We start from the raw sequence: 20,054 nt of genomic DNA on the forward strand, positions 1-20,054 counted from the left end.
CCCTGCCTGGGCTTAGATTAATTGATAAATGGCAGTGTTATCAGCTCAGCTGATCTCTGAATCCATTGCACCACTAATTTGTTTGTTGAAGATGGCAGTTAAGGGAGATTAATGCAGTATAGATTTATGAGAAGCCCCTCCCTTCTTCTTCTCTTTCTTCTCTTCCTTTGCTTTCTTCTTGTAAACCTTTTCATTTATTGGACAAGGAAGTAGAGAAAAGAAAAACAAAAACTACAGTGTCTGATTCTTTGAAATGCTATTTTTTAAAAGGTGTAAGAAACAGGCGATCCATATCCACATCAATTAACAAGAGATGCTCCTTTGCCAAGAAGGCAATATATAACATCAGAGTAGTACTCCATGAGTCAAGCACTGAATATGTCAAGGCTATAGACTCTGTGATGAACAATCATTCTTTATAAATGGATAAATATTGTTTTACATGGTTGTCAGTTGACAGAGTTACTGTACTGTTGTACTTCCTCTAGAGGTGAATGGAGTAACAGTTTCCAATGCAGGTGGAAAAGTTGACAGTAATTTCAAAGTCTGAGCTATAATTTCTACTCTTTTCTGTTGTATTTACCACTGTAATGTTGACGTGCCTGTACTGGGTGCTCCAGTTGATCAGCAATAGATTATCAGCCTGGATTTGTTGTAAAAGTTTTCTGTACATGTAGCTGAAAGGGCTATTCTGGCTTTATCTGTTCCAATGAATAAGCTGTAGTTTAAGTTGGCAAATCATGATACAATGTCATTTCTCACTTTTATTTCTTAATATACAGTACAGTGTTGTTAAATAAATAATGCTTCATACTAAATAGGAGGTCTTAATAGGCTCTGTGTTGCTCTGCTGTGATTGGTGATACGACCCAAAAATTCTTATCATATTCTTATTGAATACATAGATTTTAATGCATGCAAAGCAATCCTGTAATCAGATTGCTTCGTGTCTTTGTTGTATTGAGGTATTAGAATTGTGAGGAGAGCTGTTGGTGATAGGTGTATCACAGTTAAAGCAGAGGCATCTGGATGTAAAAGGAGGTAGAACTCATTGATCTGCTGACAACATGGAGTTGAAGAAGGTGGCTGAGACCACATGTTGTGAGGTGAGGATGAGTAGGAGGGTTTGGCAAAGAAGGTGTTTGTAATCTCCTTGAGCAGATCGGTGAAATCCATATGAGTGAAAAGACAGAGAGTGGAGATGACACAGTTTTGAACTAACAGTGGTGTTGTCTTGGTTCCTTTTAAAGTGGATATCATCCACCATATCATCAACCCTTATTGCCCCAACACCCCACCACATGCTTACATGCGTACTCGATTCCAAAACCTAACCACGCCGCATGTCTGTTTTTGTCCTCAGCCAAAGCTAATTTGAAGAGGCGTGAGTGTGGGTAATGCTGCTGCTGTTTCCATGACAAGCTAAAGCCAGCTCTTACACCGCATTATGCCCCTGTGTTACACGTTAGATGAGCAAGCAGGCGGGTGGGCACGCTGTATGCTGGCACAGTCAGTCCTTTGTCTGTTACCTCCTCCAAACTGTGTTTTTTTCATCTAACAGTTTTATTTCAATTTCAATGCCTTGCTTGTCCTCTCCTTTTTCAGCTTTTTTCTCTTCTGCTTTACATGGTTATGCCTTTGGAGCAGAATAGGCCTTGGAAGCAAAATGGTCCTGGAAAAGGAAAACGCTTTTCCCTGAATTTTGCATTTTGCATCTCTGTAGCCAACTGCCGAAAGGCCCTCTGTCTTGGCCTGCAGGTTCATTGCTAGATGGGACACATATCTGCTTTTGAATGAATCGCTAACATCTCCCCCCTTCACTACCACGATGAATGTATTTGCATATTTTTTGTACTTTCTGATATTAGCATGAAGCAGTAGCACAAAGATTTGTTGCAAAATTCTTACAAAAGCCAAAAGCATGTCTGCTACTATGGAGTTTCTTGCTCACAAGTAGCCAAATCTGCCGTATTTTCAACTTCTATGCAGCCTCTCAAGTGTAAAAGGTTATCATTCTCTCTGCACCTGCTCTGACACATAGTTATAAATTGAAGCCCAACTTGCTGAACACTGTCTAGATGCTCAGTCACACATTCATGCACACACACTCCCACAGCAGCTCTTCGGAGGAAGCCCCTCCTAGGTATGATTACAACAGTAATGTGATATTTCCTTTGTATGTTAATGTGTATTATTTTTCACGCTACATTCGCTCTCCTCTCCTGTTCCAACCTTTTGTCCTCCCCCTTTTCCCATTGTTCCATCCACTCCACATCTCCATTTACATAATTGAACTTTTGATTGGACTTCGCTCCCTCCTCTCTGCTCTCATGCGAGCAACGTTTGAAATCCAAAGCATAATTTCATGGCTAAGATGACATGAGGTGATCAGGCCTTCTCGGTCTGTCTTTTTCTAATGCTAAGATGTCGGACGTAGCAGGACCAGATTAAACAAATTACTTGTTTTGACTGAAAGTGCAATTAAATAATTGAGGATGTCGGTAGTTAGAGCCCAACCAATCAGATGAGAGCCTTAAGCATCTGGATATACAGGCCTCTTGAGTGTACAAAGCCTAACCTCTTGACTTTGATCAGGTATTTAAATTTGCATTTGTTTTCAAGTGTATATTTTCCATCACTGATGACTGGTAAATGCAAGTTTATTTCCCCACCTGTTTTTGTTTTTTTTATTACTAAATATTAAAGTCAAGCTTTAGTGTCTCTATATAGTATACTATTTGTATTTCCTGCTGATAATGGGATCAGAATTATTAGTATGATTATTTTTATGTAATTTTCAATGCACTACTTATTTGTATTTCCCAAGGTTTTCAGAGGGCTCAGTTGTTGTCATTTTGGTTAAGTTGAACATTTTCATTCACGGGGGATCGAGGGGGCCCTCCATTGACAAAACTTTCTTTTTAGCTTACCGGCCGACAGGCCGTAAGCTATTGTCGTTGTCGTCTGTCGTCCATTACAAAAATTTCAATCGTCTTCTTCTCCGAAAGTACAATTCCGACTGACTTCAAACTTGGTATACAGCTTCTTTATGATGATGTCAACAAAAATTAGTGAAATTATTTGGATCCGGATCTGATTCTGGATTTGGTGCGACTTTGAAAAATTTCCCCATTATAAGAGATAGGAAGTGGATCAATGCAATAACTCAGTAAATATACATGATATCAAGTTGAAATTTCTACAGTACAGCCCTGATGAGGAGATGACCAAAACATAATGGCCACATGCTGATCACGATCATCTTCTGCATCCGGGAACTTACGGAAAATTTAACATGGGCTCTTATGGGGAAAAAATTTCAATCATCTTTTTCTCCGAAACTACAGTTCTGATTGACTTCAAACTTGGTATACAGCTTCTTTATGATGATGTCAACACAAGGTATCGAAATTATTTCGATCCGGATCTGATTCTTGATTTGGTGCCACTTTGAAAAAGGTTCCCATTATTACAGATAGGAAGTGGATTGATACAATAAATCGGTATCAACGATAGCAAGTTGGAATTTGAATTTTTGACAGATCTGAACGGAATATGACCAAAACATGGGCTATTTCTGTAATATAATAAATACACATAACTGGGTGATAATAAATGGCATCTGGATACATTTCCCAAAGCTTTTAATTTGGCCGGTAAGCTACAGGGCCATTGGTCCTACTTTTTCATTTCATTTTGACTTTAGACCACTATTCTTGCAATATCTTGGCTCAAAGATTTGGTAAAGCCAGAGCAGATAATGAGCAACATTAAAAAGCTTACTGTAGAAACAAAGCCATTAGGAATAGGAAAAGACATTTAGTTAATTTTGATGCTCTCCACTTTGTCACTGATTAGCCTGGTGATACAGAATACTTAAAATGGAAGGACCAACCCTGGTTCTAATGCAGCTTTGGTGGCAAACACTATCCCACCCACAGCACTGTCTAGTGTTACATTTATTTGTATCATTAGAGCACTTACTATTACCCTGCCCCCGAAGGGGAGGCAAGGGGTATGGTTTTTGGTTCAGTTTGTTTCTTTGTTTGTTTGGTTGTTAGTTAACACTCTAGCAGCAAAACTATTGGTTGATTTCATACCAAATTGGGTTTATAGATTGCCAGTGACCCAGAATAGATCTGATTACATTTTGGGAACAGTAGGTCAAAGTTCAAATTTTTTATGAATTTTTAAAATCTTTGTTTTCCCTATTTACTTATAATGAGCAAAAAACATCAATTTTGTTTCAATTTACTTAAAACTTGGCGCATGTACAGAGATACTTCATATGCTGACATCAACACATGCATAGGCATGATGACATCAGCTGGATCGATGCCAAAATAAACTACAATAGGTGTGAGGGGCGGGGTTTGTTGTGCCTGGCACCACTTGTTGCAGTAGTCAACGTTCAAAAGTCAAATGGGCAGTAGATATTGTTGAAATTATGCTTTCTTTGTGTGATTCCACAGTGAGTTTACAGGTGTTACAGTTTCCCTTGAATTCAGAATGAAATTTTTTATTTAATTATCAGTTCCAAATAGTTATTGATCAACTTGATTGCTAATCTTATTAGTCCTGAAAAAACATAATGGAAATCATAACAGCAGACCTCTGTTAAGTGCATTTATGTAATAAAAGTTTTTGTATGTGCATACAGTATGTGTGCATTTATAGCGTAGACCCTGTTGTCATTTGGAGTGAGTCTATGTTTATGTGTGCTTCGCAATGTGTGAGTGTGCATGTAGCTCTTTTTTTTTTTTTTTTTGTGCCGTAGGCTCCTTGAGCGGATTACAAGTTTTAAAGAGTATGAGATTCAACACCTCCTCAAATGTGACACTCTCTGACACTGCTTTGAAGCCATGAAAGTGAGATTGGAAAGACACGGAGGCTCTTTTCTCTCCACAGAGTTGTGGGTTTATGTCATTGGGTTGAGGCCAGTTAAGTTTCCATTGAAGCGTTATGCCCTGAAGTGAGAGACAAAGCCGCCACTTACAGCATTTGACTTGTATCTTTTTTATGACTGTGAAAGGCCAGTTTTAATGACCCCCACACTCCAAGTCAAACCATGTACATTTAATCGTGTCTAATACTTGATGATGTTTTTATTAGTCCATTTGCGTCAACAGCATGTCTCAGCTGTAGATTGATCTGCAGTTCTGCTTAGCTGCCAATATCACTCTGAAATTTCATTTAAAAAGATGAATTGTCAGTGCAAATCTATATTTCTTGACCTTTGGTAACAAATAGCCTCAGTACTTTTTATCTTAATTGAAGATACATGTTACTCTAAAATGTATTTTGTCAATTTTTCATGTTGAGTACAGCAGTATTCAGCATAGGGTCTAAATCTAAAAGGACAAAAGGAAAATTTTTACACAGAATTATGGTTTTATGGAAGACTTAAGATCAAAGTGTGACAATTTTCTAATTTTCCGTATCATGGTTCATTCACTTTACCAATGATTCCAGATTTCAAATCACATCCCTCTGTCCCAAAATCACATCTCTGACACCAAAAATCCTCCTGACAGCAGCACCAAGAGGAACATGAACGCTTCCATTTCTAGGTTTTCTCCTATCTTGTCATTCAGGCATTGTAGTCAGCTTAACCCCCCTTCTTTTTACTCTCTCTCACATCCTTTTTCCCTTCCTTCCATTTTTTTTTCTTTCTTTGCCCTGTTGGACGTACGTTGTTGACACTGAGGCATCAGGAATAATGGAATCTCTTGTCAGTGGCTTGTATTTTTTGCCCAGGCTGTTAGGGCTGTGTATAATAGTAGCAGAGGAGGAGGAAGAGGGGAGGTTATGTGCCACTGATAGTAATGAAGGTTGCCTTTTCATTTTTTAATATGGAATGTTTGTGGGCCGAGGCAATGCTCTCCGCTAATCCTACCCTCGAGCCGAGCCAGTTACATGGCTGTGTCAGTCTTTCGCATGCACACACACACACACACACACACACACGCAGTGACATTCACACAGACAGATAAAAGACAAACACAACACATACATGTGCACACCTTCCTTTAGGCAAGACAGCAAACTGTTTGATAAGTCAGGGTGCGTTTCTGCTCCTCATGAAATTTTCACTCCTCCCGTGTTTGTGTCTTAAGGAAATGCAGCCTGTTCCTGTAAAAGAAGATATGGTATTTGTTTAATATTTGATGGATATGAAAGCTCGAGTGTGTAGATGCATTTGTAAACCTTTATCTGGAATGAGTATAATGGAACAGTCTGGGCTGCCGATTGAGAAAATTACAACAGTTGGGGTTATTTGGAATATGTGGTCACTGCTTGTCATTCTGTTTTCCAAAAAACTGATTAATCAAGAATGAAGGAAAGCTTAGTCTCATTGACGCTGTGTATTTTTAGAATTGTTTGGATCCTTATGGGTTTTTCAAGTACCAGGTATTTAGTTAAGTCAAGGTGTTTACAGAAACACAGCCTTCGTGTCAAGCTAGACTTATGTAAGTGCATGGAAATAAGTAAATTTGTACAGGAGTGACATTTGCCCCCACTTGTGCATTACCTGCTCTTCTTATTCATATTCAATGCTTGTATTGTTGTCTGTGGGCTTAATTCGTGTTGGCTTGGTCACCTTTGTGTTTTTCCTACCGGCTAATATAATATATGTGTTAGTTTGCCACTGGTTATAATACACAGGTGTGTGCGTTTGTGTGAGAGCGAGTTATTTCCGCTGGCGAGGGTGCAGGGTCTGCAGCACTGGAGTGTGCTGTGTGTCTAATTGCTTTAATAGCACCTGGTCTCTAATCCCAGGTAATTAGAGCGCTCAAATTAGACAGCTACTTTCAACCGTCACTTGAAAAAGCAGAATGGGAAGGCCTGGAGGAAGACCACTCCACACTGGAGCTCCCTGAACAGACACACGTTTGAAACTCACTGTTGAACACACAAACTGGTGTCACAAACAAAAGACTGGAGAAACAAGTTTAGTTAAATGTGTGCACATGTGTCGGGAAAATGAAGAGAACTGCATTTCCTTGCTCTAGCTATCTTTCAGTCTCAATTCTTGTATTGTCTTGTATTTGTCAGCTCACTACTCCTTTAAGTGACAATTATGTTCTACTTGGTAAAAAAAAGTCATCCTTTGTTTACACTGACCTCTCCTTATCCTCATATAGTAATTGCCAACGATTGTGTTATAATCGGTATTGACTTTCAGGTTTATCTCTCTTTTTTCTCTCTTGCTTTTGTTTGTTCAAGCTGCATGTAGGCACTGTCGAGGCCGCCTAAAACGTGTCTGGAGAAGCTATAGGGAAAGGTTAAGGCCCTCTTTTAAAGATGAGCCGGAAATGTCAAGTGTCCGCCCCTCAGGCCCCCGCTACCGTCTGCCGGTACTGAGTCTGCCGTAGGGTCCTCCATGACTCATACAAACACACACACAGAAGCGCTTTAACAAAGGTTAGGAGTTGCTATTAGAGGTGGCCTCCGGTCTCTTTCATCTGTTTTGGCCCTTGTGGCTTCACTGCAGGCTCCAGGTACATGGTCACAGGTTAAACTGCAACAATAGATGAGCAAGAGATGCCCAGGTGTCTGCATACTGCATGTCATTTTTCTACCAGTCTTTCTCTGCATGAATCGTTTATGTAGTGTGAGAACTCTGTCAACTTGGAGAATGTACTTTATGATGTTGTCTACCAAAAGCTTATTAAATTAAAACATGCAATGCATTGCTTTAGCTTCACATTATGCCCACCTTAGGTAGGGATAATGATTCAGAGGTAGTGGCTGTTTACTTCTGTCTCTCAGCAGTACTCTAGAAAAAATGCCAGAACAAATAGTTCTGCCATTTATTCATTTCCAAATAAAACCTTTTTTCCTGCATGCTACCCTGAGTTAACACAAAACTTGAACATGTTTAATTTGACAAAGCATTACCCAATATCACTAATTCCTGTGTTTTTAATTACAGTGTACCCATGTCTTGATTTCCTTCAGTTCTTTCTTTCCTGCCTTTGCAGTAGCACAAAGAGTCCAACAGAGGGGGTTGGATGGCTGCTGCATGTCTTGTTGCAGGAGGCAGCCTATTTTTACTGAGCTGATCTCACTTATTCACATCAGTAAATTGGGTTAGCATGTCCTGGAGGTCATTGTCAACTCTTGTAAAACTAACATCTCACAGATTTAAAATAAAATAAAATGCATAGCTTGGCATGGTGGACTCAGAGTTTCTTTGAGCTTCTCTTTGGACAGAATACATATAGACAAAAATATCCAAGAAAACTCTAAACTAGTCGGTTTTTGAACAGTTCAAATGCTTTTATAATCATGCATGTTTACATTTGTTTAGAATGTCTAATGTGACCATGAAGTGATAATAAAAATATTTCATCAGTTTATACCCCATATTAAAAGTTAAGTTTAGCTATAACCTTCGCTTAAAAATCCATGATTTGTAATTGACATTAAACATCACATACTGCAGACAAACTTCACATGTTAAAGTTGTGTTAGTATTATATAAGAACACATCAGAAAAGAATAGACATGGTCAGCTGTATTTTAATATGCTTTTTAAAGTGATTTACTACAGTTGAGGCAATTTAAATAAATTCTCTTAATACAGGGAGGAAGACTTTTATTTAGTATCATTAAAGCCTTTAAATGTCATTATTCATACATATGCAGACTGTGAAAAATATTCAGTCTTTTTTGATCACTGGCCTTTAATGAATGAAATCTCAATGACATTTATTGTGTTTCCCACTAAACATTCAAATGATCTGAGAGAATTATCCCATATCTCTCCGTCCATAACCAGATTAGTCCGTAGCCAACTGAATAATCAGAACACTGTCGGATCTGGTGGCTGTTAGAGGAAGACCAGTGTCTACACGCCACCAAGGATTTGTGGGATTTGGAGTCTGGGAGAGGACAGGCTCCTAATAGTGAAAGCTTTCAACACAGATAAGAACTTCAAAGGCAGAGCTAATTAATAAGACATTTACATTATCCACGGTCATACACTGCTTTGTGAATGACCCTTCATTATGGTGTGTGTCAGCTTGTGCTCATATGTGTGGACTCGTTGTATGTCTCTATGCCACATATACTGGGTGGGTTTGGTTTGGATCATTTGATTAATTAAGATATACTGCACATAGGTTTTTAAGCTGAAATTCAAAACTTGTATTTTTTCTTTTTCTTCTTTCTTTTTTTTTTTTCTTGTCGTTTGCCCATGTCTCTAACCCTATATCACCTCCTTCTCTCTGCTTCCAGCCCAGTCCAGTCCCAAGTCCAGTTTTGGGTGGGAAGCCCAATGCCAGCCAGTCTCTGCTGGTCTGGTGTCGAGAGGTCACCAAGAACTACCGTGGGGTGAAAATCACGAACTTCACCACCTCCTGGAGGAATGGCCTGGCCTTCTGTGCCCTGCTGCACCACTTCAGACCTGACATAATGTATGAAATGCACACATACACTAATATTACCCATCACTACTGCTTGTGAAGAATGTAAATCTGTTATTCTGCTATTTTCTGCTAGTTTGTTTTTCCTAACAAGACTGTGATTGTATCTAAACATAACATTTTTGCATGTTAGAGACACAGAAACACCATGCACAGAAACCCTTCAGTCCATCAAAGAGCAGGCATGAGCATTATTTATCAAAACCATGCTCTGTATAGCCTTTGTGTGTGTGTGTGTGTGTGCGTGCGTGTGCGCGTGTGTGTGTGTGTTTACACGTGTGCACTGGCACATTCCTGTGTGTGTCTTATTTTTTACATATTTTCCACTCTGTTACTTCTGTTGATTGCACTGCTATGAAATTGCATGTTACAGTTCTAATGCCATTACATGTGACGCATATTTAAATACACCTTTTTCTCTGCTATCTCTCTCTCTGTCTTTCTTTTTTTTTTCCTTTCTATGCCGGCCTCCTTCCCACTGTTCTTCCAGAGACTACAAGTCGCTCAATCCTCAGGATATTAAAGAAAACAACAAAAAGGTAAGAGGCAGCCACTGCTGGGCCCTTCACACCACTTAGCTACCTCCCATCCACATCTCCATTTGGCCTTATTTAGAGATCTACTATTAATCCCTGAATATGGGGTGTATGTGTGTTTACTTGATTTAATGGGAAGGATGAAAGCCCACATGAAGGCAGGTGTGTGCGTGTGCTCACACTCGCATATATGCTGTAACGCCACAACGGTTTAATGACAGTTCTTATAAGACTTTCCCCTTACTGTGATGTGTATATGTGGCTGTATGAGTCCGAGAATGACTTAGTCACTTGGCAGAGGTGAGATGCTATCTTGGCTCAGCAGCCTGCTGGGAGTTTACTAAACAGCCTCTGCTGCATGAAGTCAGTATGTATAAGAAGAGCCTATTTATCATGTGTTGATTAGACTTTAAACTCCTTTGTTTGAGCTAGGGGTCAAACAATATGTTTATTCAGGGCTAACACCTATTATTAGTTAACAGTGTGGCCGATAACTGAAATTTCTAACCAGCTTCCTTTTTTTACGATCTTTTAATTGGTTTAAGGAATAGTGGAAAGTGTACAGACACTGGAAATGTGAGTAAAGAGAATATGACAATGACATGCAGAAAATGCACCTAAACTGTTCAGCTATTGAGTCATCCTGGAAACAACGTACATTTGGAGTAAAAATTAAAGTCTGCAGACTCCAACGCAAAACTTTGTGGAAATGTCTTTAAGCACGTGTCTAATTAAGAGATAACTTTTAACAATATCTGAAAACAAAAAGTTCAAGGAGTGCCCACCAGCATCTCTCATGGAGCTTATTGAAAAAGGAAAGACACTAGCTTACAAGAGTTTTCTAAACTAAAAATATGATTAAAGTTGTACTGAAATTGAAAATGCTACATATCTGTGCACAGGTGTAATCTACCTTGGGTAGTGGCATGGCTGAATTCATACCTTGTGCTTGTGACTTAGTTATGTACACAGTGTTCAACCCAAGTGAATAACCAATTCTTGTCATAAAGCACCTTGTCCTATGTCATCATATCTGCACATTTACAGTTTGAGATGCATTTCCCCTGTGTCCCTCTGGCTCTTCACACACACAGTCACTTTTCCTGCACACACTGCTGTTTTTTTCCCATTTCGCTCTGTTACCACACATATACACACAGATACACAGACATTCTGTCCCCTTTCTGGCCCCGAGGGCTACACAGAACGATATGAGTCGGGTTCCTGCAGCTTGATTTCCTCTTCTCATACACACTCTGGCTCAGCGATAACCTCTGGTGGCCCTGTTAGGCATGAATGCTACCCTGTTGACAATAACCATAGTAGAGGGAGAGAGAGACCCAATCCCATATCTGCTAACTGCCCCTCACCCCCCTCCAGGTGTTCAAGTAGCCCTGAAGAAATTGGTTAGATATAAGTAATATAGGAATATGCCGTAGAAGGTGATAGCTGGTGAATAGCTGCAGCACTGTTGCCAGTGCAGTGCGACCAGCTATAGTGAAGATCTACACGAGTTGCTGTTGTACATTTACCCAAGTAGGTTGTTATTTGCAGAGTACAGCGGAGACACAGTTCAATATCACCTAAATGTCCTTCGACCTTTCATTCTAGCCCTTAGAGTATGTTTATCCAAACTTAAGCATTATGGGTTTTTGTCCATCTATTAACAAGGTAAAGAAATATCTAGAGTATAGTGTGTCTACTGTTTTATTCATTTCCGTCATTCCCGTTTTAGGGTCTTGCTTAAATTTACTGAGAGGACAGCATTAATGGAAATGAATAGAAAGCAACACCTATCTCTGCTTTTCATGACCAGTTGATAGACGTGCCCCCTCCTTCTTTCACAGTCCATCTGTGAGGAATGATTGCAATACGCTCAGACTGTGCTGAATTATGACAGATAAGGATAATCAATACTGGGCATAGTTTTTTTTTTTTTTTTAAATAGAAGTGAGTATTTTAAGAAATTTACAACCTTCTAAATGATCCATTATTAGTGTACATGATATGTTTGCTTATGTTCATATTGTTGCATTATGATCAGTGTATGCCTCCGTCCTGTCAGTTTTGTTAGTGTGTGCTGTTGTGTGTGTGTGTGTGTGTGTGTGTGTGTGTGTGTGTGTGTGTAATGAGACAGAGGAGAAGTCATTTGTCATGCCATCTGATAGCAGAGCACCAAGCACCAGGCTAAATTGCTGTGAGCACAACCGTGAGGGGTAGGGCTGAGGGGAAGGGGAAGGGGTGTCGATGATTGACAACGATAGATAGCTGTCAGTCACCAGAAGGGAGTGGAGGAGGAGCAGGGAGCGGTGACCTGGGGCAGGGCACAGTGACATTTAGTCCAAATCTAAAGCTTGGTCAGTTTAGTGATGAAAAACAGGAGTGATAGACCTCTTCACCTTAAAGAAAAATCACCTCTATTAAAAACAAAACATATTAATTTAATAAACCCATTACATACACTGCTATCAAACGTTTTATTTTGATAAAGAAAAAACAAAATTAAGAGTTGGAAATGAATTTTATTATCTCAAATAACAAATAAAAAAAGTACTCTCAAAAACATACAAACTAAATAGGAAGTGCAATGTACAAAACAATAACAGTAAAAAGGCTTTGCATAAAGGGACTTTAATAAACACATTTTTTTTTTATTATATCTGTATCATTGTTTGATTCTCCTCTTTTTTCAGCTTCATTAAATCAAGGCTTTCTTCAAAACGCCTGTAAACACTAAATCTACATAAAACAAAGTCAGTTCCTCAAAACAGAAATGAAACTTAAACTTAAAGAAAAAACATGACAAACTACAAAAGCACTCGGCACCAAGGCAGATCAGTGCCCCCTCAATCACCACCAAAATTTAATCATTTGTTCCTTGTGCCAGTATCAACATTTCCTGAAATTTTCATCCAAATCTGTCCATAACTTTTTGAGTTATCTTGCACACGGACAGACAGACAGACAGACAGACAGACAGACAGACAGACAGACAGACAGACAGACAGACAGACAGACAGACAGACAGACAGACAGACAGACAGACAGACAGACAGACAGACAGACAGACAGACAGACCAACGCTGGCAAAAACGTAACCTCTTTGGCAGAGGTAACAAAGCTAAATGAAAATTTCAGAACTGTAATAACTATCATCTGCTCCTATAGCTGTAGTCAAGTATCCCATTGTAGATGCATCTTTCCGGAACAGCTTGTGGGAGTGACCAGTGTCTCAGTATGACGTCATCAAGCTACATGAGAAAATATAGATTGAAAAAAAGCATGACACTGAGGTCAAAACGACTGTAGAACATGTCAAGACTAACATCGACCCTGAAACAAAACCCAACTGAAGAGTGTCCCTCCCTCCTTCCCTCCTTCCCTCCTTGCACAGCTCTCACTTTCTCCTGCTCTCACTCTTTTCATTCTTTCATTCTATCCCTTTTGAACAGCAAAGTTGTCGCTCTCTTTCACAGCCTACCCTGGGTGAGAGGGGAACAATGCTAGCACACTTTGCTCCCCTGAATGCGCGTTAGAAACCCAATCAGGCCCTCTTGTTCCTCATATTCTTTTTCTTTCTTTCTCCATTTCTTCTTTTTTCTTTCCCGCTCCCTCTCTGCCAGGGGAAGGAGGAGGGAACTTAAACAGGCTTGCTGTAAAGGCAAACTCCTCTCTGTTCTCTTTTCTTTTTTTCCCACCGTCAGTTCTTTCTTCTTTCCTTGTCTTTGCAAGCACAAACACACACTTGCATACACCTCGCTTCCCTGTGCGAGTATAGATGTTCTGCCCATTGTTACCCTCTCCGCCAGTAGAAAGGGACAAAAGAGGTGAAAGTGAAAAAGACTCCTCCTAACAAAAGACATCATAATTGATTGTAAATTGAGAGACATCTCTCAGTTGACAGCAGCACCTTCTCACTCTCTTTTTCTCCCCTTCTGTGCCTTTTCTGCTTCCATGGTACTCCCTTTCATAGAGACGAATTCAGTTAGAAACTAGAGGGGCACTCAGCCTCTGCCAAGGCCAACAGTCTGCTCTTCTTGAACCACAATATTATTCTATGACAAACAAATCACATATTATGAGCTACGTTTTCCTGCTTTTTCTCGGTTCTGCCAGTGTTTAGTTCAGTCTCATTTTCCTTTCCAAGTTATAAGTGTGCCCTACCATTCCAATTAATTTCGGAAATTTGTGCAGTAGTTTTTGTGAAATTCTGTTGATCACATGACATCCTTAGTGGAGGTGTGAAAAAAGGGAATTTTTCTGAACACTAACAGCTGTGCCCTCTAATAAAGCATTCAACATAACGTCCTAAAATTTGCCCATGTGCTGTCAGGAGTTTCATTACTGTGTACCTCATTGTAATTGTTGAAATACAAGAAGTTTGTGACATGTTGCACACACCTGTCTGTACCTTAGAAGTACAGAAAATATAAGGGAAACAAGAAGAAGGACTTAGGTCAAAGATGGAACTGAAAAAGAATAAGCAGGCTCTTCATAACAATCCCCAAGGTAAATAAAGGTTAAGAAAAATGGAGGAGGATGGAAAGCAGAGAGGGAGAGATTGATAGACTGCAGAGATCTAAGGAGGCAGTGAAACAAACGAGCATTGCAACAGGTTGGAATTAGATCAACACTATCAAGCAGGCCAGATACAAGCTCTGATATCTGGGAGAGATGGATGGGTCGTGTGTGTGCGTGTTTGTGTCTGTGTGGGTGCAGGAATGGAGGAAGTGTCTGTGTATGCATGTGCTGTTAATCTATTTATTTACCTGTCATTGGCTGCGATAATGGTTTTCATCCCTTCCCTCTCTGTCTCTCTGTCTCAGTCTATCTGGTGATGGGGGATTGGGTTTCGTGTGTCGCTTGATAATCAGACCTGTATTTTCTCATCAAACTCTAATCAGACCAATTACACGCGTGACGGAGAGCGTGGGCAGGTTGATGTAGGGAAAAGATAAGGACACACAAACACAGACACACACACACTTTGGGATTAAGCGCTCTGTCTTGGGGTATCTGCATCTCTTATCGGGGACAACCATCCCTGACATGACCTGTCATCAGTCATGCCAAAGGTGTCTCATACACAAACACACATGAACACATACACACATGGATCATGCATGTGATGCACCATATACCAAATAAAACCAGCATCAGGAAAAAGAAATCAGTCTTCTCCCATCACCAACTATTGTCAGCTGTATTTGCTATATTGCTGTCCTTTAAAAATTATAGGCAATGTGACTTTCTTTAACATTGGTTTGTTTTTTTTGCAGGCGTATGATGGCTTTGCCAGTTTGGGCATCTCCCGTCTCCTGGAACCATCCGATATGGTGCTGTTGGCTATTCCAGACAAGCTCACTGTAATGACCTATCTGTACCAGATCCGGGCCCACTTCTCTGGCGAGGAGCTCAATGTTGTGCAGATAGAAGAAAACAGCAGTCGCAGCACCTACAAGGTGGGTGACTTTGAAACCGATACCAACGCCTCCATAGGTCAGGACAAATTCTATGCTGAACTGAATGACGTGCAGCACCGCCAGGCTAACTCTCAACCTGTTACATCTACTGGTGATGTTAACGCTGAGTCAAATGGCAGTAAAGCAGAAGAGGAGGAGGCGATGGAGCCAAGTTGGAAGGCTGAAACAGGAGTAGTTTCAGCCACCTCGCAAACAGCAGGACCATTGTCATCTCCTGTCCCATCGCCACGTACAGCATTATCCACCTCAGTGACAGACTCCACTGGTAGACCAGCTCTTGGGTCCAATGTGACACCATCAGGCTCTGAGGACAGGGGGAAATTTCTCAAAGCCGACACTTTGGACTTAAGTGAGTTACCGCAGAGGGTGGAGAGAGCAATGGAAAAGGACAGACAGCAGAAGGATGAGGAGAGGGGAGAGGCTGGAGCAGAGCCAGGCTCCCCCACCAGAAGAGGGGCTTCCCCATCATCATCGTCACCCCACCAGAAACTGGGCTTCTCCTATAACAGGGATGCTGACCTCATTAAGAAGAAGAGGGCCAGCCTGCGTCACTCTGAGTCGGAGCCCTCGACGGACACCAGCTCCCCTTCAGTTAACCACACAGACACGACCCCCAAACAGGTAAAACACCCAGATGAATAAAAGCACACATGGAAATGCACAACAGGAAAATGTACTACTTTTTCATGTTGTTACTTTACCTGAGTAGTTTGACATCTTGTAGTAATATGTTCACAGTTACAGCAAAAACAAAATTGCAGAAAAATGGGTGGAACTAGGAGGGATGATGGGTAAAACTTACCTTACTAAAACACTGACTATGCTCATCAGTGTTTTTTGGTAAATGTTTAACAAAGCTGTAATCTCACAAAATTGTACACAGTCTCCAACCTCTGAATTACTGTGAGTGATGAAGACTAATGCTCGTCCCTTTGGTTATGTCAGATATTAAGATTCTAAAAGCATTCGCCTACATATACCTGCTTGGCTCTTAAATGGATTGTTAGGTTTTTATCCTTGCAACCTCGCTTTTCCTGAAACTTTCACCGCTCCATCAGTCAAAAGACAGAGGATGCAGTGAACATTCATTCCCTCCTGGCATTCACTAAGCTTCAAATCCTGACCACGTTGATGCCATTGCAGAGATGACCGAACTGAAATTTTCCCGTTCTGCATTAGATCTTGTCGAAGCCTGTCTCCCTGCCGAAAAACCAGACACATCAAGGCCGGGCCCTTAACATGTGGCGACTATAGACAGCACCCAGGAGAACCCCCTGCTTTGACATTTCATTATATTTTTCATTATATTTCTCATCCCTTCAGTTGATGGCAGTTGGTGTCGTGACTACTCAGGCGTGGCGATGCTTTGCGCACAGCACACCTCATCTCGTCTCACACACTCACTGGCACGCACCTGTATCCATGTGCGGACAAGCTGACACACTCACACACTCCTAACCGCGTTGGTTAACCCCAGATTACAGCTTCCTGTTTACAAGTCGAAAGGTCACAGGAAAGGCGGGGGGCAGCAGGGGGGTTATGACTGCTATGACACCCCATTTTGATCTGGTGTTATCTAGTAAGCGGGATGCAGCACCCAGGCCAGATTTGACTTGTTAAAAGGATAAACATGGTTCTGGTTTTATAAACAGCTTGCTTATAATATTCCTCAGAGCCAAATGTAAAAGCTCTGTTTCCCCTATTTGCACCGCCTTATAATGCAGCTGGGATTACCTTGCCGATAACATTCTAAGCTAGGTGTGTATGTGTTTTGCTTTCTTGTCAAAGCTGTCATGCTCTCCACACCACTGGACCCAGACAGGGCTTAGACTGGCCCCCGTAAGGCTGTGTACAACAGGGGAAATTTACCCTGCTCCTACTGTACATCCTCCTCTAACTTCAACTGCTCCCTTTTAATCAAAGTGTACATGTACATAAAATTATAGTCATCACTGACAATAGACTAATAATCCTTGCCATAATAATAAGCACAGAAGAGCTTGCAATGTAATTACAATATTTTTTTTCCAAAGGAGCCAACACCTGCTCCTGTATCAAGTCCCCCCGCTGAGAAGGTAGGTAATATCAATGTAAAATAGTCAATCACTGTTTTAGTTTTAAGTGTTTCCTTTCTCTTCTATTCGGATGCCATTATTTCTCTCTTTGTCTCGGCTCCCAGAAAGTACTGTCCCGTCAGGAGGAGCTGAAGGAAAGAGCCAGACTTCTACTGGAACAGGCCCGCAGAGACGCTGCGATGAAGGCTGGCCAGAAAAACTTCCCCAACTCAGCTGTGACTGCACCAGCCAAAGCCACAAGTGTCTCTGATGTAAGTCACCATGCTGTTTGTGTCAGTGTATCTGTTACACTGGTGAAGAAAAAATAAATCAAATTGTTTGACGCATAAGGTAGGTCAGGTTAACCTTCATCAGTTCTTCTCAGTGCACAGCACAAAATCACAATCACTTTACAACAACTGAGATGGTTTCAGGTAAGGTTGCTAAGATGCTTTGTGAAGGCTCCCTGCACACACCTTTGGCAAAATAATGTAAGCTTAAAGTGAATTTTCAAGCTTTGCAAGTCAGCTGTAGTATTTCATGCTCTAATATGAGATGTTGATTGAGGAGCTAACAGATGTAACCAGAGGTCTCTGATGCAGAATTTAATTTATTAGATCAAAAAACCTGTTGTGGATGGTTAACACCTGAAACATCCTTTTTCATATAGTGTTGATTCAGGCTTTTTTGTTGCAAAATTTGCCTTTTCCAGCCACATGTTTCTGCTGCTCCTGGTACATTGAGGCATTTTGTTGCTTCTTCCTATATAACATAGCATTTATGTGTTGTTTTTTTCAATTACTTTGTGAATATTACAGTTTTCTCATTGTCCACACATGCAGACGCTCGTTCTGTTACATTTAGAAATGATTTACTTACTGAAATTGCTTCCATTGCATTTTTTCACATTCACATTTTTGTCCATTCACAGACTGTTACAGCCTCTGCCTATTAGGATATTTTAAGAGTTTCCAATCTGAGGTATTTTTTTAATGCACAATTGTAATGCACATAAAAATACCTGGCTGAAAATGCAGCTTTGCTCTATCCAGCAGTGTGTTGAATGTCATCTCCTCAGTTTGGAGAAACTATAAGAATGACCACAGGCCCCTAAACACTCAAGTACATGAACCGCTTCAACAGTTCCCTTTTTGCTGCTCACTACACTTAGCAATGTGCTGGAAAAGCTTGTCCCATGTGCCTGCCTCTGGGCTGTCAGTTTTTCCCCCCAGTCCCAGTCGTCTGGTGGCCCACTTTGGTGAGCTCCTTATGAAAGGTCTGTGACTTTTCCTTATTAACTTATGCTCATACTCTCTCGAGGACTACTGAACGTCAAACCTCAACATGTCAGTTAGAAATTCTGCAATATGGATGGACTCTTCCACTCCCTCCCATGTCTATAACATTTCTCTTCCTGTCTTTCATTCTGTCTCTTTGGTCAACTTGACTCTGCACAATTTTTATGACATCTAGACCAAATTTGCTGCTCCCTCAAATTTCTCCTAACACCGAGTAAATGTTGTACACAAACACCTGTCAGCAAAAGTACATTCGTGGTAACAGAGGGTGAGAGTCACTGTACCGAAGCAAACTAGACTAGAGAAGACACGAGCGAAATTGCCAGCTCTGAACCAAGCACGCTCCACTGAACATAATATACTAGGAGGGGAGGGGGGCACTGATGGACCAGGAGCTTCCCTGGGAAAGCACTGTGGTCAAATCTTCAGTGACGTTTCCAAATGGTTTCAGGGAAAGGAAAGGGGGTAAGAAAAAAAAATTTCTGTCTTGTGAGAATTGTGACGACAAGGGATTTGAGGGGAAAATGAAATAAATACCTTTTGGTAATGAAATATCTAAAAGGCAGCAGCCGCATGCCCCTGCATTTGCTGCCTGAATCCTTAAAGAGGAATATGCCCTTGAATTAGATGGTTTTTAAAGTGTGTGTGTTTCCATGCCTATGTTCTGTATATAAGTGTGTTGTCTGTGTGTTCGTGTCAGTGTGCATGCCACAGGAATAACCATTTCAGCATAATCTAAAAAAATAAATGAGGACCTTCCAAGGACTGGTGGTGTTGAAAGTCTTTAGAGGAAAAAAGCAAATTAAAAGAGTTTTTCAAAGCTGTTTCAGCACTGATATATTCCTTAGCGGCCAAAAAAAAAGGTCCTCTACTGTCCCTTGTTGTGCGGCAAGATGGCCGACTTCACTTAGATTAGCTCCTTAAAGTAGCTAGACCCTCCCCTCTGCTCTCTGCCTGTCTTCTTCTTGCTCTTCTACTGATTTCCTTACTCATTTCCAAGGACAATTGGTTAATAACCCTCCTCACACACAGCTGTATGCATAGGAGGAAGGAGTGAAAGGAGGAGGGGCAAGAAGGAGATATTGAATTGTTTACACTTTTTTTAATAGAAAGCATTGATCAAAGGAATACGACTGGCCTCGAGGCCAATGTGCTGATAATTGTTAGTGATTCAGATTAGATTACTTGATGTCTTGTTTTGATTAGCGTGTGTGTCTGTGTTATCAGCTGAAGAGGTCCGAGCCTTTCCCAT

At 40.7% G+C, this 20,054-nt stretch overlaps 1 protein-coding gene across 8 annotated transcripts in view; it reads left to right on the forward strand.

The window, feature by feature from the left end:
- The window catches only part of ehbp1 (EH domain binding protein 1), a 150,873-nt gene that overhangs the window by 63,973 nt on the left and 66,846 nt on the right, over positions 1-20,054 (forward strand). For all 8 annotated transcript variants that reach the window (XM_030155379.1, XM_030155385.1, XM_030155382.1 and 5 more), the window contains 5 exons: positions 9,244-9,422; positions 9,922-9,970; positions 15,247-16,071; positions 17,484-17,525; positions 17,630-17,776. In XM_030155379.1, the coding sequence (XP_030011239.1) occupies positions 9,244-9,422; positions 9,922-9,970; positions 15,247-16,071; positions 17,484-17,525; positions 17,630-17,776 (1,242 nt within the window). The remainder of the gene's footprint in view (positions 1-9,243; positions 9,423-9,921; positions 9,971-15,246; positions 16,072-17,483; positions 17,526-17,629; positions 17,777-20,054) is intronic.

This window comes from Sphaeramia orbicularis, chromosome 15 (genome assembly GCF_902148855.1).
Source record: "Sphaeramia orbicularis chromosome 15, fSphaOr1.1, whole genome shotgun sequence".
NCBI lineage: Eukaryota > Metazoa > Chordata > Actinopteri > Kurtiformes > Apogonidae > Sphaeramia > Sphaeramia orbicularis.